The sequence below is a fragment of the Malaya genurostris genome, chromosome 2 (genome assembly GCF_030247185.1).
Source record: "Malaya genurostris strain Urasoe2022 chromosome 2, Malgen_1.1, whole genome shotgun sequence".
NCBI classification, from domain to species: domain Eukaryota; kingdom Metazoa; phylum Arthropoda; class Insecta; order Diptera; family Culicidae; genus Malaya; species Malaya genurostris.
Genome location: NC_080571.1, coordinates 86831366 through 86856961, shown reverse-complemented (window position 1 = coordinate 86856961; position 25596 = coordinate 86831366). Strand labels below are relative to the sequence as shown.

Sequence of the window (25596 nt, the reverse complement as noted above, 5' to 3'; positions counted from 1 at the left end):
AAGAATATCACAGTATTATATGTGATAGTATGATTGATATGAGAAAGGCATCATTATGCCACTAGGTGGATTAAAACAGGGTTTTTAAAGAACTAACCACACTTGGAAGTTCGTGTGACGCAACCGAGAGAACTTCTAAGAATCTTCTGGAATACATTATTCAGTTTCTATGCATCAAGAAAGCTTACGCGGAACTGGTTATGTGCTTTGGAGTTGCCAAAAGTTACACAGGTGTTCTAATCAGCGAGAAAGTTAACGCGGAACTTGTTCTGTACTACCCAGAAGAAAAAAATCGAAATTAAATAATTGCATTGACGATGATATACAGGGTCCGGCACTCGAAGTGTAACCAATTAAAAAGGCCATAATTTCAGTTTGGAAAATTACTTTTACTTAATTCAAAGTACAAAATGTGTAAAAATAATACAAAATTCAGAATCAATTCACTTTTGCTCGATATGACCACCTTTTGCCTTGACTATGGCCTTGAGACGGTTGTTTGCGCACATTAACGTTTGTGGTTTTGTCGGACAAGTGTTCGGATTCTCGCGACGAAGTGAAAACTCGCGAATACTATTTAACACTAACTGTATTTATTACAACGATCACTATAAGACTTGGACTGACTAACATATATGACTTAACGTTTAATCGTACTATCGTTATCTCGTACGATCGCACGATCGCGCCTGATCTGATCTGCACTACGCTTTTATAGTCTGCGTACATTATTATAGGAACACAATTTGTCTCTACCGGAAAGCACATACCGTAAGATGTACCGGAAAGTATGTATCGTAATCTTTAATACTGTCTGCTGCTTGCATAACTGCTCGAATCCTATCACTAATCGGTTTCTGTTGTGTATACAGTAAAGCTCACTTAAACTGTCTACTGAAACTTACACTTTGGCGTAAACAACGGTCAAAAAACGAATCGCAAGTTGCCGAATGTGACTTGCAGGTATTTAGGCCCACTCACGGACAATAACTTTTTTCAGCGGCTTGAGACTGGTGTATCTTTTAGTTCGGACTTTGCTCTCCAAAATGGCCCAAAGAGAATAATCCATTGGATTCGCATCTGGTGAATTCGAGAGCCATTGTGTGGACGTGACGAAGTTCGGAACGTTGTTTTTCAGCCATTCTTTTTTTCACTCGAGCTTTGTGAGACGGTGCCGAGTCCTGCTGAAAAGTCCATGGTCTGCCACCGAAATGTTTGTCTGCCGACGGCTTCAAAGCAACCTCCAGAATACTTTCCCGATAATATGTCGCATTTACCTTGACGCCAGGGTCGATGAAAACGATGGGAGAGCGCCCATCTGCGGTTACAGCGGCCCAAACCATTATCTGTTGCGGGTGCTGCCTCCTGGTGGCCAATCGATGACTCAAATTCTCGTATGAACGGTCGGTCAAGTAAACCCTATCGTTTTGAGAGTTTACGAATTGCTCAATCGGAAAAATTTTCTCGTCAGAAAATACAATGTTCGGAAATTGACCGCTTTCGGCCAAACGAAGCAACTCCTTCGCTCTCTCAAGTCAAGATTTTTTTTTCGCGTTCACTTTTGGCAAAATGCTTTCTTGCGCTTGTAAACAATACAACTCCGAACTGTCATTTAGAAAATTTCTAGAGAGCTGATGCCCGTGCGTCAGCTGCGCGAGCGGTCTGAAGTTGGTTACACTTCGAGTGCCGGACCCTGTACTTGATGATGATGGCTACACACAAACATATGTTTTTGGTACTTTATTTCTTCCACTAGCGTAGTAGACAATAGACCATTGGCATTGACAAAATTGATCCCGGGCATGCAACAGATAGGAGCTTGAACGCACTATTATTTGTGGGCACACTTCGTTTTGACTTTGAACGGACTTTCGGTATTAGTTAAGCTTGGTCTTTGCATTGTAATACATTTATATTTTCCGAAATACTCTTACGCTTTGAATTGTCAACAACATATCGACGAACCCAATAATATTTAGCTTTTTCTTCTTTAATTTATAGACAAGAATTGGGAATAGATACTTTACCAATTGGAATTTCATTGTTTTCTTTTTATCCGATTCAGGTAACAATATTATTAACAACGAACAACAAAGACACAAAAAATACATGAACATGATATCACATTGAACTGTTTGAACCTCTACGGGCGTAAAACAAAAAAAAGTTCCAATCATTACTCTGGATCAAACGGCATAACGTTGAGATTATGGATTTATTGTGGACATTTGATTGGCTGCGATATGCTGCTGAGCGGTAGAATTTGGGAGTTGTAAACCATTCACCAACAAGTATGAAAAATCTACGAAGAGCATCTAGTACGACATGGAGAAATAGAGTAGCTGATGCGAAGACCCAGCACCCAGCAGAACGGGGGAGTGTCGTGCTTAATTGGCCATAGCGGCAATCTGAGGGCAGTTTGGAATCTGACACTTGATTTCAGCAGTGCAGCTTTCCTTTGTGCGTGACTCGAAGCGATCGAACAGCAGTGGTTTGCGGCAGAATGTACACTCCTAGAAGACGAATAAAGTGAATGAGTTAGGGATTGTGTTTAAACAGTTGCATTACTTACCTCAGTACACGGTGGTCCACTCAATGTCAATCCTAAGTCTTTCCAGACCACCTTCATATCGCGAACTAATACTTCCATCATCGCCTTCGTATGATGGGGAGTCGGTGCTAAACGAAGCTTTTCCTCCCCACGTGCCACGGTCGGATAGTTTATAGCCTGTATGTAATGCCCGAAACGTTTGATCATCGTATCGGATAGCTCGGTGCACTGCGCCGGGTTTCCGATCTTAACTGGAATGATGTGACTCGGAGTATGCTCCACCGGGAATCCCTCCTGTTGCAACCTCGTACGAAGATAGCGAACATTCTCCTGATGACGAGCTCGCAATTCGCGTCCTTCATCGGAGGCCAAAATATTGATAGCTTTAAGAGCACCACAAAGCACCGTCGGAGGAAGCGAGGTTGTAAAAATAAATCCGGCAGCATACGATCGAACCATATCCACCAAGCGCGCCGTACCCGCAATGTAACCTCCTACATTGCCAAATGCCTTGCCAAGGGTGCCGGAGATGATGTCCATTTTATGCAGTACGCCCTCTCTTTCGCCTACTCCAGCTCCATGCTTTCCGTATAAACCGACTGCGTGGACTTCATCAACAAAGGTCAAAGCTCCGTACTCATGAGCCACATCGCACAGTTCTTCCAGAGGACATATCGCCCCTGTCATCGAATGCACCGTTTCAAATGCAACAATTTTTGGTAACGATTTGTCCACTTTCGACAAGGTTTCTCGCAGATGAACGGGGTCATTATGTCGGAAAATGTGCTTCGGCACACCACTGTTCCGAATTCCTTGAATCATCGAAGCATGGTTTCCAGCATCGGAAAAGATTTGACAACCTGGCAGCGCTTTGGCTAGCGTAAAGAGAGTCGAATCGTTGGCCACGAAGCACGAGGTGAACAGTAAAGCTCCTTCCTTTTGATGCAGTTCGGCCAAACGTTTTTCAAGATTCTCGTGATTCAATGAGTTTCCGGATATGTTTCTGGTTCCACCAGCACCGGCTCCGTAGGTCTCAAGCGCATTAGCAACTGCTTTCTTCACATCCGGATGACATGACATTCCGAGATAGTCATTAGAGCACCAAACGGTAATCGGTCTTTCTCCCCACGAATATTCCAACGCTTGAGGAAATTTACCTTCCTCAGCCAAACGGTTCACCTTTTTGAACACACGGTAAGAGTGATCTTTCTTCTTGCGCATGATTTGCTCATGGAAAAACTCCTCGTACGGGAAGGTACGGTTATCGGGAACATCTACGCTCTCTTGACCGAGCTCCTTGAGCTGCGGAGCAGCCGAGCTTAGGAAGGGACACTTCTTATCGTCCTCCTTGGCCTTTGGCTGCTGGAGCGAGCTCAGATTACGGTTTTGCGTTTTCGTTTCCTGCTTGGCGGCGGCAATCGGTTCCTTCCTAGTGCCGGCGGATGCAGCAACCTCACCGGCCGTCGGTGGATTCTGCTGCAACGTCGAAATCGTACGGGCAACTACCGGACACTGGGAACCGTAGGCTTTCAACAGTGCCGGACCGTAGTTACGCACGTAGCTGGTGCTCAGACGGGTCAGGAATGGGCAAGGCATCTTCTTAATGCTGCTTACCGAACGGAACAGTGATGGCGCGGCAGAATTTATTAGCTGGAATGAGATGGGAAATAATGGGTCTTAATAATTTTTACTGAGATTGTGCTAATGGTTGTGGCATTGGGTTTGTTATGTGTCCGGAATAAATTCTATGATTCCCATTAAAGGTTAGAAGATTGACCGCTAATTTTTGATTGGAGATTGGTTTACTAGTGATGCTGGTGTTGAACTGCTTGTAGCATCAGCGTTTATTCAATCGATAGATGATTGAAATAGCGAAAATGAAACTTGCCTAGAATACCCGCACATGCACTCCAGTCTCAAATGAAATATCTTCATGTTTGAGAAAAAAAAAGATGATTAAACTTTACGTTCAGAATTTTTTTCATTTTTGTACTATAAAACATTGGATTTGGATACCGTCTCGTGATATATTTTTGTAATACATCAGAAATCTTTCTATGTTACCTAAACGCATTTTTTACGGAATGGGACTGATCTGCGGTTACTTCACGTTTAGAACAAAGAAGTTAGTCAGTAAAACTGGTTAGTCAATCAAACTCAAAAATCCGTTAGGAACAGATAACGCGAGTATGGGCGGTAAAGTACTCAGATTGAAACACAGCCTTTAGTAACTTAAGTCTTCGCGGAATCCTGCCTCTATTTTTTGTGGGAAATTTTACTTGCAAATTTAGTAGTCGGTTTGTTGTCATTCGTTATAGCAGTACGAGGAATAAACTTCATATCTAGAGTTTTATTTACGACTGCTAATTGAAGCGATATATGATTCGTATTTTTGTTACTAACTGCTAACTGCTAACTTATTTACGCGACATGTGGATCTATAGTATTAAGGAGTGTATCGATAAGTGGTTAGCAACATTCAAACAGTTATTACTCTGAAATGGCTTAATTTTTTGCAGCGTGTTTTGCGGTGACATGTTTGTTTACATGTCAATAACAGCTGCGCAATCGATTGGTTTCGGTACGGTTTATCGTTCCAATGATGAGTCGAATTGATCCGGAAACGCGAAAGAAAATTCTGCACACTTGGTGCTCAGAAAGTGGTGTCACGTACAACGAAATTGCAAAACGGGTGAAAGTGCACCACACCAGTGTCAAAAATATTATCGAGAAGTTCGGTAAGGCCCTTTCCATGAAGGATTTGCCCCGATCCGGTAGGAAAATGGGTCCCAGCCAGCCCGGCCGGGACTTAAAAGTGGTTGTGTACGTCAGGACAAACCCATCGGCGTCGACGCGGGATTTGGCCAAGCAGTTCAACACCAGCATCGGGATGATTCAACGGATCAAAGTTCGGAACTCCCTGAAAACGTACAAGAAACAGAAGGTGCCGAAAAAGTCCCTGGTACAGCAAGGCCAAAACAAGAGCGCGAAAACTGTATAACCGGATTCTACAGAATAAAGACGGATGCATCCTGATCGACGACGAAACCTACGCCAAGGAAGAATCTCGAGCGCTGCCCGGACCGCAATATTATACGAAAGCGGTGTACCAGGACCTGAACGACGCTGACACCACGGTGGCGATGGAAAAGTTTGGGCAGAAGGTGTTGGTATGGCAAGCAATTTGTACCTGTGGTTTGCGGTCGTCGATTTTCTTCACGAAGGGCACAATTAACGCCAAGGTGTACGAGGAAGAATGTTTGAAGAAGAGAATGCTGCCACTGTATAGAAAGCATAAGGTTCCTCCTCTCTTCTGGCCGGATTTGGCTTCAGCCCACTATGCCAACTCCGTTCTACAGTGGTTGTCAAAAAATAATGTACAATTCGTGGAAAAGGACATTAACCCACCGAACTGCTCGGATCTTCGGCCAATTGAAAGGTATTGGGCAATTGTCAAGCGGCACTTTCGGAAGGAAGGATAAGTGTCCCAACACATGCAGGAGTTAAAAAAATGGACAGCAGCCACCAGGAAAGTCACAAAAGTAACTGTGCAGAATTTAATGAATAATGTCAAGTCCAAAGTGCGAGCGTTTCACAGAAACTAGGATTTTTTTCAATATAATCAGTGAAATGCACAAAAATGTAATTTTTCTACAATATATCGAAAACTGATGTCAAAATATGTTTTTTCACTTTTTTATTCAATAATCAATGTTGCTAACTACTTTTCGATACACTCCTTAATTGATGGTTTTCAGTGGCATAGAACCGACAATTTTGCTTATTAACGCGTCCATTTAATGTGAAATGTACCTCGTCTAACATGACGATTTTTCGCCAAAAGTTGACCGCGTTTTGAATGTAAAGCTGAATATTTTCAGTGCGTTCTTTTGGTGTGTACTGTTCCATGGTAAAATTGTCTTGGAATTGTCGATCTGACAATTCCGTCGAAAGAATTTGGTTTGCGTCCACCTTAAATGACCAACCCTGTACAAAGTTCGTTAATTTTAAACTGATTTATCAAGTCGAATCTACCAAGAAAATTGTTTGTCAAGAATCTGTCAAGAACGTACAAGTAAAATATTTGTTATTTTTTATCAACATATTCATCGAATCAAACTAAAGCACTAACAAAAAACAAAAATATTGTTCTGGAGTTTCAAGTAAAAATATTCACACGCTCTTGGAACATAACTTACGGTTTGAGTTGCGATTACTTAAATTCATACACGCTTAAAAAAAGTTACTCAAAAATGAGTAAGATTCCACTCATCTACAGAAAAAGTAGAACAGCTCTAATTTCGAGTAACTCAGTAGTTACTCTAAATTGAGTTTTTCCACTGCAAACGATGTTTGGGTAAAATCTACTCATTTACTGAGTAATACTTTATTTGTACATGTGCTAAGAATAGAGTAACTACTGTGTTTATTTATTATTCCGTTTACAATTGATTTTTAACTTCGAGACATCATATCAAGTGGCGGTTGCTTGGTGTCAATCGCACATTAACATACATGTTACTAATGCTCGGGCACCAATCAGACACTTATTCCTCAGAAGTGACATTTGAGCATATCCGTTTCCATTCTGAAGCACAATACGGAGCACTCCTGGACACAATATCTGCGTCAATTGCACAATCAAGAGCACAGTTTATCATTCCGGTTTTTGCAGACACAACACCGTTTGTGTTGAGCGATTCACCCTTGAAATACGCGATCTCACTAACAAAAAATAGAACCTGTTGCAACAAATGTTTATTACAACTTTTGGACTGATCCTGCGAATAGTAACATAAAAACGAGTTCTTGCGTTAAACTCAAATTTAGAGTAGGAGTTATTCAATATCATTGATGGTAACTACTTAATTTTTTACGTTTCCATGTATCATTTGAAAATGAGCAACTAGTACTCAAACTCTGAGTAACTTTTTCTAAGCGTGCCAACTGAATAAAAATTTGAGAATGGATTTAAGTAAAATTTACCCAGGGCATGAGATCTCTCGCATTTATTCAGAGTAAACGTTTTTTTTTGTTTTTAATAACTATTTATTGGAATATGAGTTAAAATTAAATTATTAAGATTTAAATTGGGTGTTCAGCCACAAGTGGTGACTTTTCAGCCCTATTATATATATATATATATATATATATATATATATATATATATATATATATATATATATATATATATATATATATATATATATATATATATATATATATATATATATATATATATATATATATATATATATATATATATATATATATGATTTGGTTATTACCATGGGGACATTATTTGCTTCCGCAATTCTGAGATTTTTGTGTAGGGAAAATTCTAAACCTACTTGTATTGTGTAATGGAGAAAAGGAACTTATATACTAACTTACTAACTAATACAGAGAGCGAATCAATTCAATTGAAGATTGCATCGATTTTTGTCGGAAAATTAGAGTAAACGTTAATTTTTCAAACATTTCAGTGAAAAAAATGCTTCTTGCAGTTCAGTGCGTTTGCATTATCGGAAAATTCTAATCGAATTTGGGAATACAAGGATATGTCGTTTTTCATTGCAGTTTCCAGATCCGGCTTTTGAAACCAGGAATCAACGATCATAGTTGTTTTCAATAGTAGTTTTTTGGTTTCAATTATGCTAAGTGAGACGTCTAACATATGGATATCAAAATCATTCAATTTTGACTCCAAAACGTTCAAAAGGAAAAGGTTTTGAATCACTTTTTTAACCTTCCGATTTAAAAGAAAGAAGAATCATTTTAACTCGAAATCCATGCATATAAACATTAACGAAGAAGAATTTCTTCATTTTGAGTGCGACACAAATTTTGAGTTAAACTCAAGCTCAAATTAAAAAAAAAATTCTTATTTTGAGTAAAAATCACTCAAATTTCGCAGGTTCGTCCCTTAACTCAAAAATGAGTAGATAGGTGATAACTTAAGCAGGGTTTGGAATATTCATTCACCGGTGCTTAAGCTTAGAGTACGTGCACTTTTTATGAATTTGGGTGGTGTGTCACTCATTTTGAGTTATGTTCAACGAGGGTGCAGTGTAAAAATTTTGCACTATCGCGTTTCCGAATGGCCCTCTCTTCTTCTTTAAGGATCAAGAGTAAACCAAGTTCACTTGTGTTGGTAATTTGTGTATTACGTACATTTTATTTGGTACTTATGTCATAGATCTATGTATGTATTCATATATGCAGTGCAACCAGTTTATCAAAGTGGCTTGCACGATTGAGTTTCAAACAATCTTTTCTAGCAATAATTTATTCTCAAATAAAGATTAAGCCTGACTTTTTGGATGAAATATCAGTTTTAATCGATTTTTCACCAATGTTTGATGGAACATTGCGTATATTTTATGAATGTATATTTTAACTCCCTAATAAAAAAGTTAGCAACACTGCTTCAATGATTTGTATTAGATTGCGCTACCCAAAATAAGCAAAACCAAATATTTTCTTTTACAAAAGCAGTTTTCCGGAATGATAAATAGTTTTCCGACAACATTCCATATCCATTGCCTTTCGCGTGTTAAATTAAAGGTTTCTATTTTGCGGGATTACTTATAGAAGGTACGTAAATCTTTATATCGCAATAATTTCTGCAAGAGGAAATCCGAATAGGAATGTGTTTGTTGCTAATCAAATGTGTCAGTGGAAGTAAGCTGAAACTGAAATAATTTTTCTCGAGCAGTTTTAAGGAAAACCTAAGAGTTTTAGATTAAGATTTTCGCTTTTCTTGAACTGCAATTTCAAGCAGTATGAACCAATCGGTTTATTTTTCAACCATGTGGAAGATTTACTGAGTAAAATCAGGAAAAAGAAGCGCCGGAATTTGTTTTTACGCACGCTTGCAAAGAGTCTTGCTCCTTATTTTTTGAAGCTTGAAGGGGGCACTCGCCTCGGATGCAATGTTTATTAGAGGGTGGTAAACCAATCCTTGAGACCATTTTTTTGCTCGTCCAAGTGATCTTTCTTTTGCTGAATTTTTTGTGGTTCACTAAACCAACGATGGAGGCGGCAAATCTCATTTAGTCTCGGGCGCCAAATTTCCTCGGTACGCCACTGCGTTTAGCTGATTTCTTAATATTTACAGTAACATCATAATCACTTTTCTTGAGCAATGACTATTTGTTATTTATTGTAAAAATTCGATTATACCTGGCTTCAATTTCGGTGATTGAGGTTACGGACTGCAAGGTCGGTAACATTTATCGGTAATATTGAGGCAATAACTGTTGTGTCTGAAGAAAACGCGACTGTTTCGATATGAATTTCCAGATATCAATGTTCAATAATCATATATTTTGTAGATGCAATAACGCTGTGAATGTGTTGCTAAAACACGATTATTGAGCCAAACATTCGCATGGAAGCTGCACAGTCACGTCACGTAATAAATCGTACCTCGTGTTACGAGCAATCTTGTTGTGGCACTAAGCGTTGTGTCAACACGGGCACACCTGCGGACCAGATTTTGTCATTCGTATCACGCACAAGACATTCTAATTAGTAAGAGGTCCAAGGGCACAACAAAATACAAATGCAGTTAATTCAGTCCCGACCGAACACTTTTGGAGTTTTACATTCGAGCAACTATGTAGTGCACAGAGCTTGTACCGAAATCAACCAACTAGATGCCACGTACAAATCAACGGCGGTGACAGTTGAAATAATTCTGAATTGCTAATGACAACACGGGAACGGTGGTGTTGAAGGCAAAATATAGCGATGGGACGTGACCAAGCAAAATCAACGCGCCATGGACTAAGTGTTCGGGAATCGAAAAAACCCAACCTTTTGAAGTCGCAGATAATATACTTAAATCTTTCACTCGCACCTTGTTCATTGCGTCAATTGGACTGGATTCAACGGAAACTTTTCGCCACGCGTTGACTGATTTATCACACACTTCTAGCAAAACAATTTCTCGTCCGTGGAAATCCTGATGGGCATTCTCCTTTGCACAATTGACCGCTGATGAATGACACTTTCCGAAATCACGTTCCAGTTACTGCACGACACGATCACGACTGATCGGTGGTTGGTTAAAGGCCTTTCAAGATCTGCCGATCTGCAGATAACTAGTTCAGTTCAGCGATTGTAAAACACCACTTTGTCGAACAGTTGTTAGTTACTTAACCTTTAGTAACAGTATGGCAAATGAGTATAAAAAAAACTGCCCGCAGCTAGTGCTCTCATGCACTGGTGAGCCTTCGGATAGGAGTAACTCCTTTAGGTATCGTAACCGGTCAATTATATACTAAGATTTATAGCGTTCGAACCGCAGAATAGTATACGTAGGAACAGTTTGTCTTCTGTTTCATTAGTTCATTTTTGATGGGTACTTATCGTTTCTAGTGTGTGTGTGCGCGCGCGATTGAAACGTTTTAAAGTAGAATGAGCCTAAAGAGAAACTACTTTCTGATATCGATAATTGGTTAAACTATGAACAGATACCCTAGTTCGGAAAGATATACCTCATCGCGTGTTCGCTGAAGTTGATTAATGAAGGGCAAGCGACTGTCTATAATTTATCCTTTTTGTTTGCTCAATGAAAAAACAACGTTAGATTGAGATGCTCGTGTCTAACGACAGCAACGGTCAGTCCAGTGTTAATTATCTGATTTGGGAGATAACGATAGGGTAGAAATATTAATTGGCTTTCGGGAAATCGATACACCTGTCCGACAAATGCAAAGCGTAGTGAGAAATGACCCCGAAGTATAAATTTAATAATCTACATATTGAGCAATTCCAGAAATGTGTAGCAGATCATCCGACATTACATACTTCGATTAATATGAAACTTCTTTGCACTTCATGTCTGAATACTACATGAAATGAGAAGTCCCAAGCCCAAGGAAAAAGTTGATTTTTTACCGCGAAAACTCTTTTATTCTTCAGTATAATCTCCATATAGAGCGATACACGTGACCCATCGCTTCTCCAACATTTTGATGACCTTTGAAGAAAAAAAAAAGATTTGTCAAGTCCTTCAAAATAGGCTTCCGTTTCTACAATGACCTCAGCAATCGACGAAAATTTCATTCCCTAGAGATACCTTTTCATGTTTGGAAATCGATAATAGTCGCTGGGGGTCAGATCTGGAGAATACGGAGGACGGTGGACCGTTGCTTTTATGCATGAATGCGCTGGTACGCCTTTTTCCATAGCTCAATGAAAACTAGAACCGACACTAGAACACGTCTGATCAGCTGTTATTCAAACACTAGTGGATAAATTGTTTGAAATTTGGTATTGGGCCATCTCAACAAAAATATACACGGCTCGAATATTTCGAAAAAGGCTACTTCTACGATGGAAGTAAATTACACCCAAACCTCCATTTACGAACTAAATCGATGGTTCGAAAATTGAATCAGTTCGCTATGAAAATTTACATTATTTGAGATTTAATTTTTAAAATAGTTTTGTGTGACGAATACTGTAAAACCTTCTTATATGGTATTTTAAAAACGGGTGGTTCAAAATCCAAGATGACGACTTCCAGTTTATTGATATTTCATAGAAACCATTTTCGGAATGGGTTCGATGAGCAGATATGAGAAAACGATACTTGATTTGCTTTGATGTCGTTTCCAAATCCAAGATGGCAACTTCCGGTTTATTTATATTCCTTTGATACCCTTACAGTATGAGCATTCTCGGAACGGATTTGATGAGTAGATGTCAGAATACGTTGGTTTCAAAATCCATGCACGGAAAGACCGAAATCAGCATTTTGGCGAAAAAATTAGTTGATTTTCTGATTTTAGTTAGTTATATTTTGAGACAACTAAAAAAATCTTACTTTTGGTAATTTAGATTTTTAGGGAATTCTAATTCCCTTAATAATAACAAAATATTTGTTGAAATGGCTATTTTTTAGTTGAATTTACCAATAAAACGTGCTGTCATTTCTTAGTTAAGGCACACTTCATTTCTATTCAACAAATTTTTTAGTTGAATTAGAGAAATAAAACGTTGTTTTCAACCAAAATAAATGGTTGAATTGGCTTCTGAAATTTGCAGCTACATGGTGCTCTGTCACCGAGAAAATGTTAACATCGTAATGACTACTAGCCACTAGATGGCACACTACTACCGAAAAAATTTCAGTCGCGATTGTCTTTTCTATATTGGCTGGTATAAATACGATGTTGTATTGGAGAAAAAGACATAAGCGAAATATAAACTTCTTTTTGAAAATTTTACTTCTAAATCGCTGTTTTCTTCATTCGACTTCGCGAAATCGTCTCTCTCACTGAAAACTATGAGCACTCGGAAAACAAAAACCGAATACAAGTAGTACACCGGACGGCGTATCCCGGAAGTTTGGAAGATACAAAAACATCATTTGACATATACAATTAACACATGGATCAATAAGTCCCGAGACTAACAATGGAAACAACATTTTTTTTGCAAAATTTTTTTTTATTCATCAACATAATCACCTTTTAGCGTGATACAATGGTTCCAACGTTTTTCCAATTTTTCAATACCATGTTTTATAAAAAAATTTATCTTTCGCTTCAAAATAAGCTTCAGTTTCAGCGATGACCTCCTCATTTGAGCCAAATCTTTTTCCCTGGAGCATTTTTTTAAGATCAGCAAAGAGCAAGTAGTCACTGGGGGCTAAATCTGGCGAGTATGGTGGGTGTGGAAGCAGATCAAATCCCAATTCGTTCAATTTCGCCGTTATGAGCCAATTTATTCTGATACATTTTCCGGTGTAACGGCTTCCACAGGTCTACCCGAGCGTTCCGCGTCATTTGTGTCGGTACGACCACGTTTAAACTCGGCGAACCACCGACAAATCGTTGCTTTTGATGGACAAGAGTCCAAATAACATTTTTCAATCCATTGTTTCGCTTGCACGGTTTTTTTTATCCATTAAAAAAACAATGTTTTATCAAAACACGAAACTCGGTTTTTTCCATTTTTTAAACAAACTACAAAATGACTTTACTCTAACCTCGATAACTAAGCTATTTCTGGTCGGATCGACTTAAAATTTTGACCCGTTTCAAGCCAAGGTTAGTACTCTAGAAAGACGTGGTTACTGGTTTACTACGAGCGGCATCTCTGCTTTAGTCTCGGGACTTATTGATCCATGTGTTACATGTATTCGAAGTGCACTTGCGTTCGTAATTTTAGTCCTAAATAAGTATGTGCGGGATCCAGCGCCAGGATATTTTACTCATCTGTAGAATCTTGCCCAAATATGGCATTCTAGCGCACCTTCTCTTCCCGGTCATCCAGTAAAATTTTACGTATTTTTTCATATTATTGTCGTTTATTTTACCGTGATTTCAATCTCCATTTTATTTAGTTTTGACACTGCCAGTGGCAGTGAAGCTTCGACTATCACGAAACCACTATCCAAACTTTTTTCTCTCGGGCTCCCCCTCTGGGTACGTGCCTGTTTGAAAGCTAATAATGTCAATTTAATTTGGAAGGGTTATGGCGAACATTTTCGATTCGAGAGGTGTAATGGTATATGTGACATAACGCAGAAACCCCAGTGTTTTTCAATGCAACAAAATTTCTCGGAAATAAAATAATATATTTTGAAATACCCAGACTTGTTTGAAAGCTACTACTATATTTGGCAGTTTGTTAATCTCTCAATACTAATGGCCGACGATAGAATCTTACAACTGTTTTAATGAGACTATTTTTAAATGACAAGGGAAAGGTATTATCACATCACTAGCTGGACTCAGAATGGTTGTTTTAATTTGATTTTTTTGGACAAATGTTCAATTCTTGGAAAAGTATTTCACGTTCTTTTTCACTGTCTACATTTGTAGAGAGCTTAGTCGATTTCTTAGAACACAATTTTTTCTCTAGGACACCATTTTCGTACAAATAACAGTTTCCGAGCCAATCCGATTAAAATAAAACGCGGGAGCAATTCAACAAGAAGCTGAGTTTTTGTCCAAATATTTCGAGAATGGAACTTCTAGGAGAAAGGTTACTATGAATAAATGTATTGTTTTTGGTTTGGAACATGTTTTTTTTGTGTTCAATTGGTTATTTTTCATCAATAATATGGATTCTTGAGAATGACTAAGAATTGTTTCAGCTGTTACTGCTTGTAACTGCTAAAGACACGACGTGCATTAACGTCAATATATTGCTTTGAATAACAGATTATGAATAAATTTATTGCATAAAAATAATGTTTTTTGCATTTCTCTATAGAAAAGTAAAAGAATTGCTGAAAACCCCGGCTTTAGTAAAAGGGCTTGCTATATACCATTCGAACTAGCTCGACGAGATCGGAAAATGTCAGTGTGTGTATGCATGTGTGTGCCCGGTGCACAACGATGTTTTTTATTACTAACTTTCTCCGAGATGGTTGAGACGACTTTAATAAGCTTACACAGAAAAAAATAATTCACATACGATTTCATGGAAATGTCTCTTTGATACTGGTTTTACAATTCAAAGAAATCAATAATATTCTAGTTGAAACAAACAGGGTAATGAATAACAACAGAAAAGTAGCAATTTCATGAATAGTAATTCTCCGTGCATGTGCATTCTTCAATTGACTTCGTCATGTTCACGAAACAATCTGTGGCGTTCCATTAATATACAAATTTATGGTTTTTGAAGTCAGCAGTTCAATCTGCACTGCAATAACATGTTTCCAAAGAGCTGGACTCGAGGTTTACTTCGAAGCGAATAAATTACAATCAATGGTTACGATTGTCATTTGTGACTGCTCGGGAGGACGTGCCCGAAGGTGACTGCCTGATTTGAAAAAGGTGATTTTTTAGTAGATTCTAAAGAGCATAAATATATGGCATTCAATCTTTGCAAAATCGTTAGTCATGTTCAATTTTCGAAAAAAAAATTTTTTCTCTTTTGCAGTGAATTAATTTATTACGGTGCAAATGATTGGCGAATGAAAAATATGTGTCTGTGAGTTACGCAATCGGCCTCTACATTGATTATGGTTCGAGACCCGCTTTCGGATGTAGGAAAGTCAACCAATCAGTTTCGTAACCGGTTAGACCAGAAGAAGGTAACACAATTTGTATATAAGGATGTGAATTGGTTAACTTAAAAAAATTATAACATTTGAATCTAGACTAAAGGAATCAACATAATCCGTAGTTACTTACCAAATCAAATATTTTCGAACCACGGAAATCTACTGAGTAATGCCCCACGTCAAGTAGAAACAGAATACACAATTAAATTCACTGAACTGTTGACGGAGCAAAACGTTGTTCGCGATTGGGACGTTCGGATTCAACTGATCGCAAAAAAATAACTGATATCGTTCCCTAGTGCGGTTTCGTTGCCGTCAAATAAAATCTTTCCTGGTTCCTACAGTGTTTGCACAGCTAACAAACACTTATCGCTACTTTTTAGCTGGACATTGAGCAGCACACCGTTGTCAAACCAGTATTTAACTTATGTGGTGGTATATTATTTTACAGTCGATACACGCGTGCTGCGATCGCTTTTCGATGATGACTAGATGACTTGCTGTTCTGAGATTACTGACTGAAATTGCATTCAATCGTGTGGAAAAAATCCACGAAACATTCTGATGAATTCGAGCGTTATTCGGTCATCATGGTTAAAAAATGACTGTCAAGTTTCAGTATCATACAGTATGACTACAACGATCACATTGGTTTCTGCGGTCGAGCGATAACCATCGTAACTGCTTATGGCTATCGCTACTAAATCCTTATCACATATTTGGTAGTGGGTTTATCTGTCATGTATCAGTTATACATGACTATCGTCACACCGAGGCTTGTAAACCGTTTTGATCAATAGGTAATTTACGGTTGATTTTAGATACCATGTTGAAGTCTTGAGTCAAATGGGAAATGATTCATCAAATATGAACTCAACATGCCAGTATGAAGGTGTTGATTATTTAAATATAAGATTATTTTTTAAATTTTATTAGTGTTACAAGTACAACAAGTACAAAAAACCTGTTTTAATCCACCTAGTGGTGTAATGATGCCTTTCTCATATTAATCATACTATCATATATAACACTGTGGTATTCTTCTAAATAATTTTCTTCGATTCTTAAAAGAATAACCGAAATTGGTTTGTTTGACCGTCTACTGATAAAAACTATCAATTGGAAAAGATTTTAGGTCGATTTAGAAATTTTTTTAAGGTTTTTGCCAATTTTCAGTGATGGTATACAATTTTTAACCCACTTTACCCTATATTTCCGGATCCGGAAGTCGGTTTCGCATGAAATTCAGGAATTACGTATGGGACCACAGGACCTTTCATTTGAACCTAAGTTTGCGAAAATCGGTGGCGCCATTTATGAGAAAAGTCAGAACACATATTTTCTTTTTTTTTGCACATTTTACCCCATAACTTCCAAACCGAAAGCCGGATCCAAATAGTATTCAGGAATTTTTTATGGGACCTCAAGACCTTTCATATGAATCTAATGTCGTTTTCGTTTTTAAACTGCACTACACCGGTGCAGTGCTACACCATGGCATGAATAAACGAACAGAAATGATGAAAACATAAACAGTAACCCTTGACTACAATAAAAGATTCCATTGCACAGAGCTACACCGAACTTTTGATGAGTGCTACACCAGTGGTATCGGTGCAGAAAAAGTGTAGCACTGGAGTAGTGCAATTGATAAAAACGAACGGTTCCAGTGCAGCATTCGCTGCACCAGTGTAGTGCAATTTAAAAACGAAAACGACATAAGTTTGTGAAAATCGGTTCAGCCATCTCTGAGAAAAGTTAGTGCACTTATTTTCACCATTTTTTGCACATTTTACCTCATAATTCCGGAACCGGACGTCGGATCCAAATAATATTCAGGAATTTTGTATGGGACCACAAGACCTTTCATTTGAATCATTTGAATCGGTTCAGCCATCTCCGAGAAAAATGAGTGACGTTATTTTTCCATTTTTGCTGCATATCACCCTGCAATTCCGGAAGCGAAAGTCGGAGCCGAATCATATTCAGGAATTTTGTATGTGACTATGAGAACTTTCATTTAAATCTAGGATTGTGAAAATCGGTTTAGTAATCTCTGAGAAAAGTGAGTGACATTATTTTCACATTTTTGGTGCATATCACCCTGTAGCTCCGGAACCGAAAGTCGGATCCAAATGAAATTCAGGAACTTTGCATGGGGCTATGAAACCTTTCATTTGAATCTAAGTTTGTGAAAATCGGTTAAGCCATCTCCGAGCAAAGTGAGTGACAATATTTGTCACACACACATACACACCCACCCACATACACACACAGACATTTGCTCAGTTCGTCGAGCTGAGTCGAATGGTATATGACATTTGGCCCTCCGGGCCTCGGTTCAAAACTCGGTTTTTGCAGTGATTGTATAGCCTTTCTATATGAGAAAGGCAAAAATCAATCTTTAGTGAAAAATTTTCCCCATGCAGTTTTTTATTCTTTTTTCTACACTATTCGTATCGATTGAAGTAGCCTGATGTACTCTCTAGTTTCTACACTCTTAGAAATAATCGTGTGAATTTACGTCTTCTGAAACCAACAGAAAATGCTTCGAAAATGACACATTTTTTAAATTTATTCAATGCAATATTAATGACATGGTTTTAACGTGTTAATTTACGGGCCTTAGTGAAAGGATGGGTATGTTTACCACAGATTTTATGAATTGAGTCATATGTGGATTTTCGTCACCTGTAAATCTTACATTTCTTTTGCTGTGAAGATGTGAAATGTAGACTGATGATTTTTTCATGATGTCCGTTTAGTTATAAATACTGAGAAATTACATAAATGACCAGCAGAACAGATGGTGAAATTAGGGTCGGTTTGCTTTGATTTAGATGAAACCGTGCCAAAGTCTTCAATATGACAAACAATGTTTTGCACAGATGGAAAGAACCATTCGACTCAAAACTGTTTTCCTAAAGGCGAGTTTAGCTTTTACACACACTCTCGTCAAATCATTTTTTTAATGTATCAATTATTGCAAGATGAGTTAAAATTGAATTATTAAGATTCAAATTGAGTGTTCAGCCACAAGTGGTAACTTTTCAGCTCTATTATATACATGATTTGGTTCCGCAATTCTGTGATTTTTGTGTAGGGAAAATGGTAAACCTACTTCTATTGTGTAATGGAGAAAAAGGAGTATAGTAATTTACTAGCTAATACAGAGAAAGAACCGATTCAATTGAATATTGCATCGATTTTTGTCGGATTTTGCTTATAATATTATGTGACATTACATCTAATGGTTCTATATTTGTGAGTCTATGTAACTCATTTGTACTATCAAATCATTGTTGTTAATTGTATAAAAAAATGTACCCAAGAAAAAGCTGCTGGAAATCGGTCGGGCACGTTATAAAAACATGCACGAGTAAAGAATATTAGCCGAACAAATCAAACTAAAGAAAAAACTTCTTTTTGCTTTTAAATCTAAAACTTGACGTTAATTCGATTGGTGCTTTTGCGAAATAAAATAAGTTAAATAAACTACAGATAAAGCAGTTTGATGGCATTTGAAAAATTTCTAGTTTTTTCATTTAGACATTGGTAACCTTAATGTCACTTATGATTTGACAGAAACTTAGTGCAGTTTTATTTTGAAAATCATGGTAATGTTGCGGAATGTGTGCCAAAAAATCATCTTCGCGGATGAGACACATTTTCCTCTCGGCGGGTGTGTTAATAAGCAAAATTGTCGCATCTGGAGGACGGAAAACCCGCACGTAATCATGGAGAAGCCGATGCATCCTCAGAGAGTGACGTTTTGATGGGGATTTTGGTCTGGCGGCATCATTGAGCCATTTTTCTTCGAAAATGAGGCAGGAGTCGCCGTCACGGTCAATGGCGAGCGCTACCGCGCCATGATTAGCGATTGGTTCTTCCCGTTACTTGAAGAGGAAGACTTGGACACCATTTGGTTCCAACAAGACCGCGCTCCGTGCCACACAGCCAACGCTACGATCGATCTTCTGCGCACAGTCTTTGAATATCGAATTATCAGTCGAAATTCGGATGTCGTTTGGCCCCTTCGGAGCTGTGATTTGACGCCGTTAGACTATTATCTTTGGGAGCAGTCAAAGATAAGTGTTATGTGGACAAGCCAGAGACAATTCAAGTCTTGAAGGACAACATTCGTGCAGCCATAGCTGAAATAAAGCTGCATACAATCGAAAATGTACTAAACAACTGGACCGACCGTATGGCGTACTGCAAGGCCAGCCGAGGCAGCCATTTGATTGAAAATATATTCCACAATTAACCGGAAGGATTGTACTTTAATATGAAAAAATAAATTTAGAAATCGGATGAACCGTTTGTGTTTTATTGCATGTTTAAAAAAAAGTTACATGGCGGACCCTGTATTTGTTCCGGCTGGTTTTATTGTTGAAAAAAAATGAACCATTCATTACAAGTGAATAGAAGTTGAGTTCATGTTATCGGCAATGTCTCAATGTCAAATCGAGAAAAAATTCGGTTCAATTTATCTATAATTTGTGTTATGATACAACTACGTTTACTGTTTAACTGAATCGTATTTGTTTTTTTCTTATAAAGTTTGTTTGTATTTGATAAGTAAATTTTTATCTGCCTCTTTCATCTCCCCAGGGCTTTTCAACAATTTAATTTCTAGAGGTTTTTCAACAATTGAATAATTGTTAATATTATTAAAATTGCATAACATTACACAACACGTTTTCTTTACAAGAATATTCTATCTTGACTGGAATGATGGAGTACCGCATCATTAGATACAACCAAACTAACCAAAAGTTTGGATAAAAGGGACTGATTTGGCTTAAACAGCTTACGAAATTCATGAGTTTTTTATAGTAATTATCCGTACTTGAAAGTGCGCGATGCAACTGAACGAATTGCTAAGCTACATTTTTCAGCTTTTATGCAGTGAGAAAGTTCTAGCTCTGTACTTTCAAGTTGCCAAAACGTACCGTGCGTACTCTTCAGCAACGAGAAAGCTCACGCGGAGCTTGTTCTGTACTTTCAAGCTCTCAAATGTTCTGTGTGTACTTTTAAGTAGCAGAAAAATGGATGCTTAAGGTAATTGTGGAACTTTTGGTTACTTGGGTATATAAATTAGTAAACCAGGGCTTGATTTTGTTATATGAATAATTCGGGCGTCCCACGACAAAAGGACCAAATTGAAAATGAGAGCCTCTTTTTGGTTATTTTCTTTTTCGGTTAATACGAATCCATATTAAAATTTTTTAATATCATCCATATGAATCGAAAGCTTGTAATTTGAAAATGAATATAAATCGAAATAAAAGTAATATCAAAAATTACCTTGGAAGTTAGTTTCAAAGAATACTTTTTTCTTTTTTGGAAACAAACAAAATTGTATGATTTTAACAAACAAAAGCGTTAATTAAAATAACTAGACGTTTTAAGGTCTTTTATTTCAAACTTATTCGCAAATTTAAAGTACTGCAAATATTAACTTCATCTAAAGTTAACTCATTTAAACTGATTTTTCAAATAAAATTTACGGTGAAATTGTTTTTCAAGAAATTGACAGTTCGACGCTCGAGTTAAATATTTCTTATTTTTATTCATATATTGATTGATTCTACTATTATACTGAGAAAATTCAATTATCAACAATATCAATACTAAATATTCTTTTGTCACTATTTCAATAAAATGAATCGTTTTATGAAACCCAAATTTGGTTATTTTTACAATTTTTTTCTCTGCGTGTTGGAAATCAATTGGGTACTTTGAAAAAATATGAATTGAAACCTAAGGTACCTCGAGGCTACTTATGAAAGAAATGTTTCTTTCAGATTCTGATATTTGATGAATATTTCTGACGTAGAATTTATTCTTAAAGAACTTTTTTGGATTTTGTTAATTTGCTGCAATATAAACTACCAAGAAACTGTCCGTAACGTGTGATAGTGTCGTTTTTACTCTTCAATGTATGTGTGTTCAAATATGAGCAGAGCTGTTTACACAACCAGAAGTAGTATTCAACGTCATCCAGTGGACATAAAAAATCTCAGGGTATCGTCAAATGATAATTTTCGAAAGTTTTTTTTGCATAGATTCAAATAAGTATATGCCAAAATATTGAATAGATTTTGATAATAACATTGAAATAGATTTTAATAATAATCGTGTAGTTCAACATCAACAGTCCCATGGACTGGCACAGTAGAGAAGTGGTTATAAATATACTCTCCTACCCATTGCTTGAGCGGAAAATTGGTATAGAGCGAGAAGAGTATGTTGCCTGATGAATATAAAAGATGTTTGGATATAAGGGTACCGGACGTGAGGCAGCTAGGACTAGGATAATTTGTTCGAAGTACGCTTACCAACTCGCTTTGTTGTTGGACTGTGTCTACCACAGCACAGGGTGAGCGAAATGGTAAACGCGTATGCACGGATTGCATAAGAACGCAGGTTCGAGTCCTGTCTCTCTTTTTCCAAAAATCATCTTTTCTGCGAGTTTCTCATTCATTTAGCTTCTCCAATATATGTTTCCACTCAGTCATTGCAAAAACTGAACTTAGTTATGACGTCTTTACGTCAAACCAACTAAAAATCATTAAATCGCAGTCTCTTATTGTTTTTTTCAAGACTCTGAAGTTTTATAAATACCGCCATATTGACTTTGCTGTAACTGCTTCATTTTTGAAAAAGGCATTACCTAATGAAATTAACGTAAATGTTGGTTTCAATAGCAAATTTATATAAATCACGTTCTTCTTTCAAGCTTGATTTTTTTCGATGAAATTTTCTAATTTGCTTTCAAAGTTTTTCTGCCAAGCAAACCATTCTGCGTGTGCGGTTGGTAAAAAAAAACTTAGAAAGCAAGAACCGGATAAAAACATTTGATTTTTGGATTTCAAAATATATAAATGATTTTTCCGAACTAAGTTGCACTTATCCGAATTTTGCATTTAGCCGTTCAGTAGAGATTTCGACTAAAACGAGTGTTCTGGCAAATAAGCATGAACAAATTTATTCGATTGATACCGAAAAGCTGAAAATACCAGCGGCCTTCATTGAGTTTCCATATGTAAAAGTTGTCCATTGATTATTCCTTTGTTCCCTGAAAAATTGATTATTACGAGAAATGCAGGGTTGCGCAGAGGAACCTGATACATTTTGTTCTCCGGTCACACTTTTCGATTAAACTGAGTATTGAATATGAACACCGACACCATTTTTATACTAGAGTAGTTGCTCTAGAATCTAAGTTACAAAACTCCATCGTGCTCATAACTGCTTACAAGTTTCTGTAAACATGGTGAACTGTGTTATAACTTTTCATTTATTTTGCACTGTCATTTTATTGATATTTATTAGCCAATCGCACTCAACGACTCGTGATTCCGGATCGTGAAGTCACATCTGGATGAGATTCAGTAGTAGCCAATTAAGCCAGACTACACACTAAACTTCGTTCGGTAATTTTGTGTTTCGGTAAAATTACTGATGAAACATTATTTTAGCTGAGCAAAATCTCGCACCGAGATTTGAACAGCTAAGTTTGGTAGCTCAATTTAAGTGTGTACCTTTTATTTCATGCAAGTTATTAAAAATATACCTAGCCATCGTCTCGAAAATTCTGTGAATAATTTTGTCACAGGTGTAGTCACTAATTTTCTCTCTCACACACACTAACACACACATTCACACGAAGAGAGAAATACATACACAGCCATTTTCCGATCTTGACGACCGGAATCGAATGGTAGTGACACTCGGACATTCGGGTCTCGGTTCGTAAGTCAGCGATTACTCAAACTTTATATATGAAAAAAAAATTAAAATTAAAAATTCTTGATTCTTCAAAAAATTTTAACCTCAGTTATTATACTAAGTATGTGAATACATATTAAATATGTAAAAAAAAGTATCAAGTACCTACTAGCTACTGAAAAGTGTTCCGATGAGACACTTGACTTTCTATTTCAAAAGTCATCGCAGTTGATTTCTAGTTTTCCGGACTCTTGCGATTGGTTGCACCAGTGTGAGGAAACGTGAGAATGACAAATTCGCGCTTTGAAACCAGTTACTCTTGACGAAAAAACCGGATCGATGCGGTTAAGCATTTATTTATCCGAAGTACTGTTTGGGCAGTGATGTAAAATATATAGCGCTAACGATTGTGTAGTGGGTCGAACGCACACATACAGGGTTAACATTTTGTGTATCAATTAATTGTATATCTGACTAAAAAAATCTCTCTTCTTCCGAATAGTTTCATTATTATCAACACTTGACCAGGTTGGCCCACACGTTTTGACTGGAATTGAATTATAAATCTAAGTCAAGGTGGTGTTACGAATGTTTGGGTTATCGTTGCTGGACCATGATATTACTCTTCAATGTGATAAATTTCCTAGGTACAACGTGTACTAGTATTGACATATGATAGCAATATTATGCAATGCAACTTTCACTATTATCACTTCGGAAACATTCGATAGCCATACTCAAAATCGAATACAATAGATAAAACCTTCGTCAATTACCGAGAAAAGTGTTAGAACTTGACAAATCAAAGAACTGTAACATTATTCACTCATTGCATAACACACGGTACAGTTATCTTCTTGTAAAAACTTACTGATTTATATTCCGCATTGAACTGCTAACACGGAAATGTAGAAACTTACCTCTTAAAGCCGTGGAATCTGTCCAGCAGGGGTGGTTTCACTTTTCCGTAGAAGAAAATCACGAAGAAATCAGTATGCAGGCAAGAACGGTCCTACTTGATTACAGGAACAGAGTATTAATGTGTATGTCAGACACTTGCACGCTGGTCCTCGACCCATCATGCTTCATTACAGTACCGAAACATATTTTGGACTGCAAGCTTTTTCTTATAATCATTGCAATAATTTAATGAAGTAACATGATGCAATTTTTGCCTATTTTTCGAATTTAACTGCTATTTAACTTCACATGATTTAATAGAATGATGTACAAAATATGGAACAGTACATTAAATTCACGAAGCACCAGCTGTTTGCTCTATCTGCTGGTGACAGATAGTATGTCAAATAGGACTGTTTTTTACAAACAGTATATCGCTTTCATCAGTGTTCATTTGTCATGCTATTACTTTTATAGTAAATATTGTAAATCGACAGACTTTTTCGCTAAAAATCCTTTGCCAATTTCAGTTAATTGGTAGGGATAATCCAAAAATTTTGTGTCGCTCAATAATCGTTACAGCAAATATTTAGAGTTACGACTAATAGAGATTCATTTCGAGTGTACGGCTGGTTGCAAACAGTCACAGCTAGATGTCGCTTTACTATGGGCTGTATCGGAAATTATAATGAGCGCATTTTTCGAAACAAACAAACGAAATAATCGAAACATGGAATCAGATGATGAAATGAAGTGAGCTATTATCTTTAGCTATTTAATAACTTCATGGTACCATCTTCATGTGAGTATTTGTGTGAATATTGAATTACAGTACATGTTTTTGGTTTTCATCTCCGCAAATTTAAAAAAATCTGAGACAAGGAGTCGACGGAATACAAAATTGTGATCTTTATAATCTGAACACACTTTCAAGCTAAACCTACCGATTGTGCCTATCCGTGCTCTCTATGTTGACATACGAAACTATAGCCGTTTTTGGCTTAAGGTGAAAAATAGTTAGTGTTCCTTTGATTTTGTAATGTTGAACCGAAATGAAAACCATTTAAACGGCTGAATGCAAACGGCTCAGTTTAAAAACTCGATAAAGGTTGCAAAAAACCGGATAAAAACTAAACCGGTTCTTCCGAAACGAATGTTTTTCTCCAGTTCTTACAATCAAATTTTTTTTGTTAAAAATATTTGTTTTGTGAGAACTGGCTAAGTTCGGTTATTGTAAATCACGTTAAAGGTTTAAAAACAATTTTTGCATTGCATTCAGCGTTGCCAGGTTGCCAGATTCATCTGGTAAATGCTCGCTGCGCCAGACACTCTTACTAACCAGATCTTTTGCAGGATTTTACCAGATTTTACA

The 25596-nt window shown here is 37.2% G+C and overlaps 1 protein-coding gene across 3 annotated transcripts; it reads right to left on the bottom strand.

The window, feature by feature from the left end:
- Positions 1-1893: 1893 nt before the first annotated feature.
- Positions 1894-24399, bottom strand: LOC131427813 (5-aminolevulinate synthase, non-specific, mitochondrial). 3 transcript variants are annotated; one of them, XM_058591341.1, is made up of 3 exons: positions 24245-24399; positions 2573-4201; positions 1894-2513 (listed from the first exon to the last, which is right to left on the bottom strand). In XM_058591341.1, the coding sequence occupies exons 2-3, from the start codon at positions 4145-4147 to the stop codon at positions 2388-2390; spliced, it is 1701 nt and encodes a 566-aa protein (XP_058447324.1). In that variant the 5' UTR covers positions 4148-4201; positions 24245-24399; the 3' UTR covers positions 1894-2387. The 3 variants fall into 3 exon arrangements, with proteins under 3 accessions (XP_058447324.1, XP_058447325.1, XP_058447323.1); XM_058591342.1 differs by lacking the exon at positions 24245-24399 and adding an exon at positions 15718-15871; XM_058591340.1 differs by lacking the exon at positions 24245-24399 and adding an exon at positions 10416-10795.
- Between the last annotated feature and the right edge of the window lie 1197 nt (positions 24400-25596).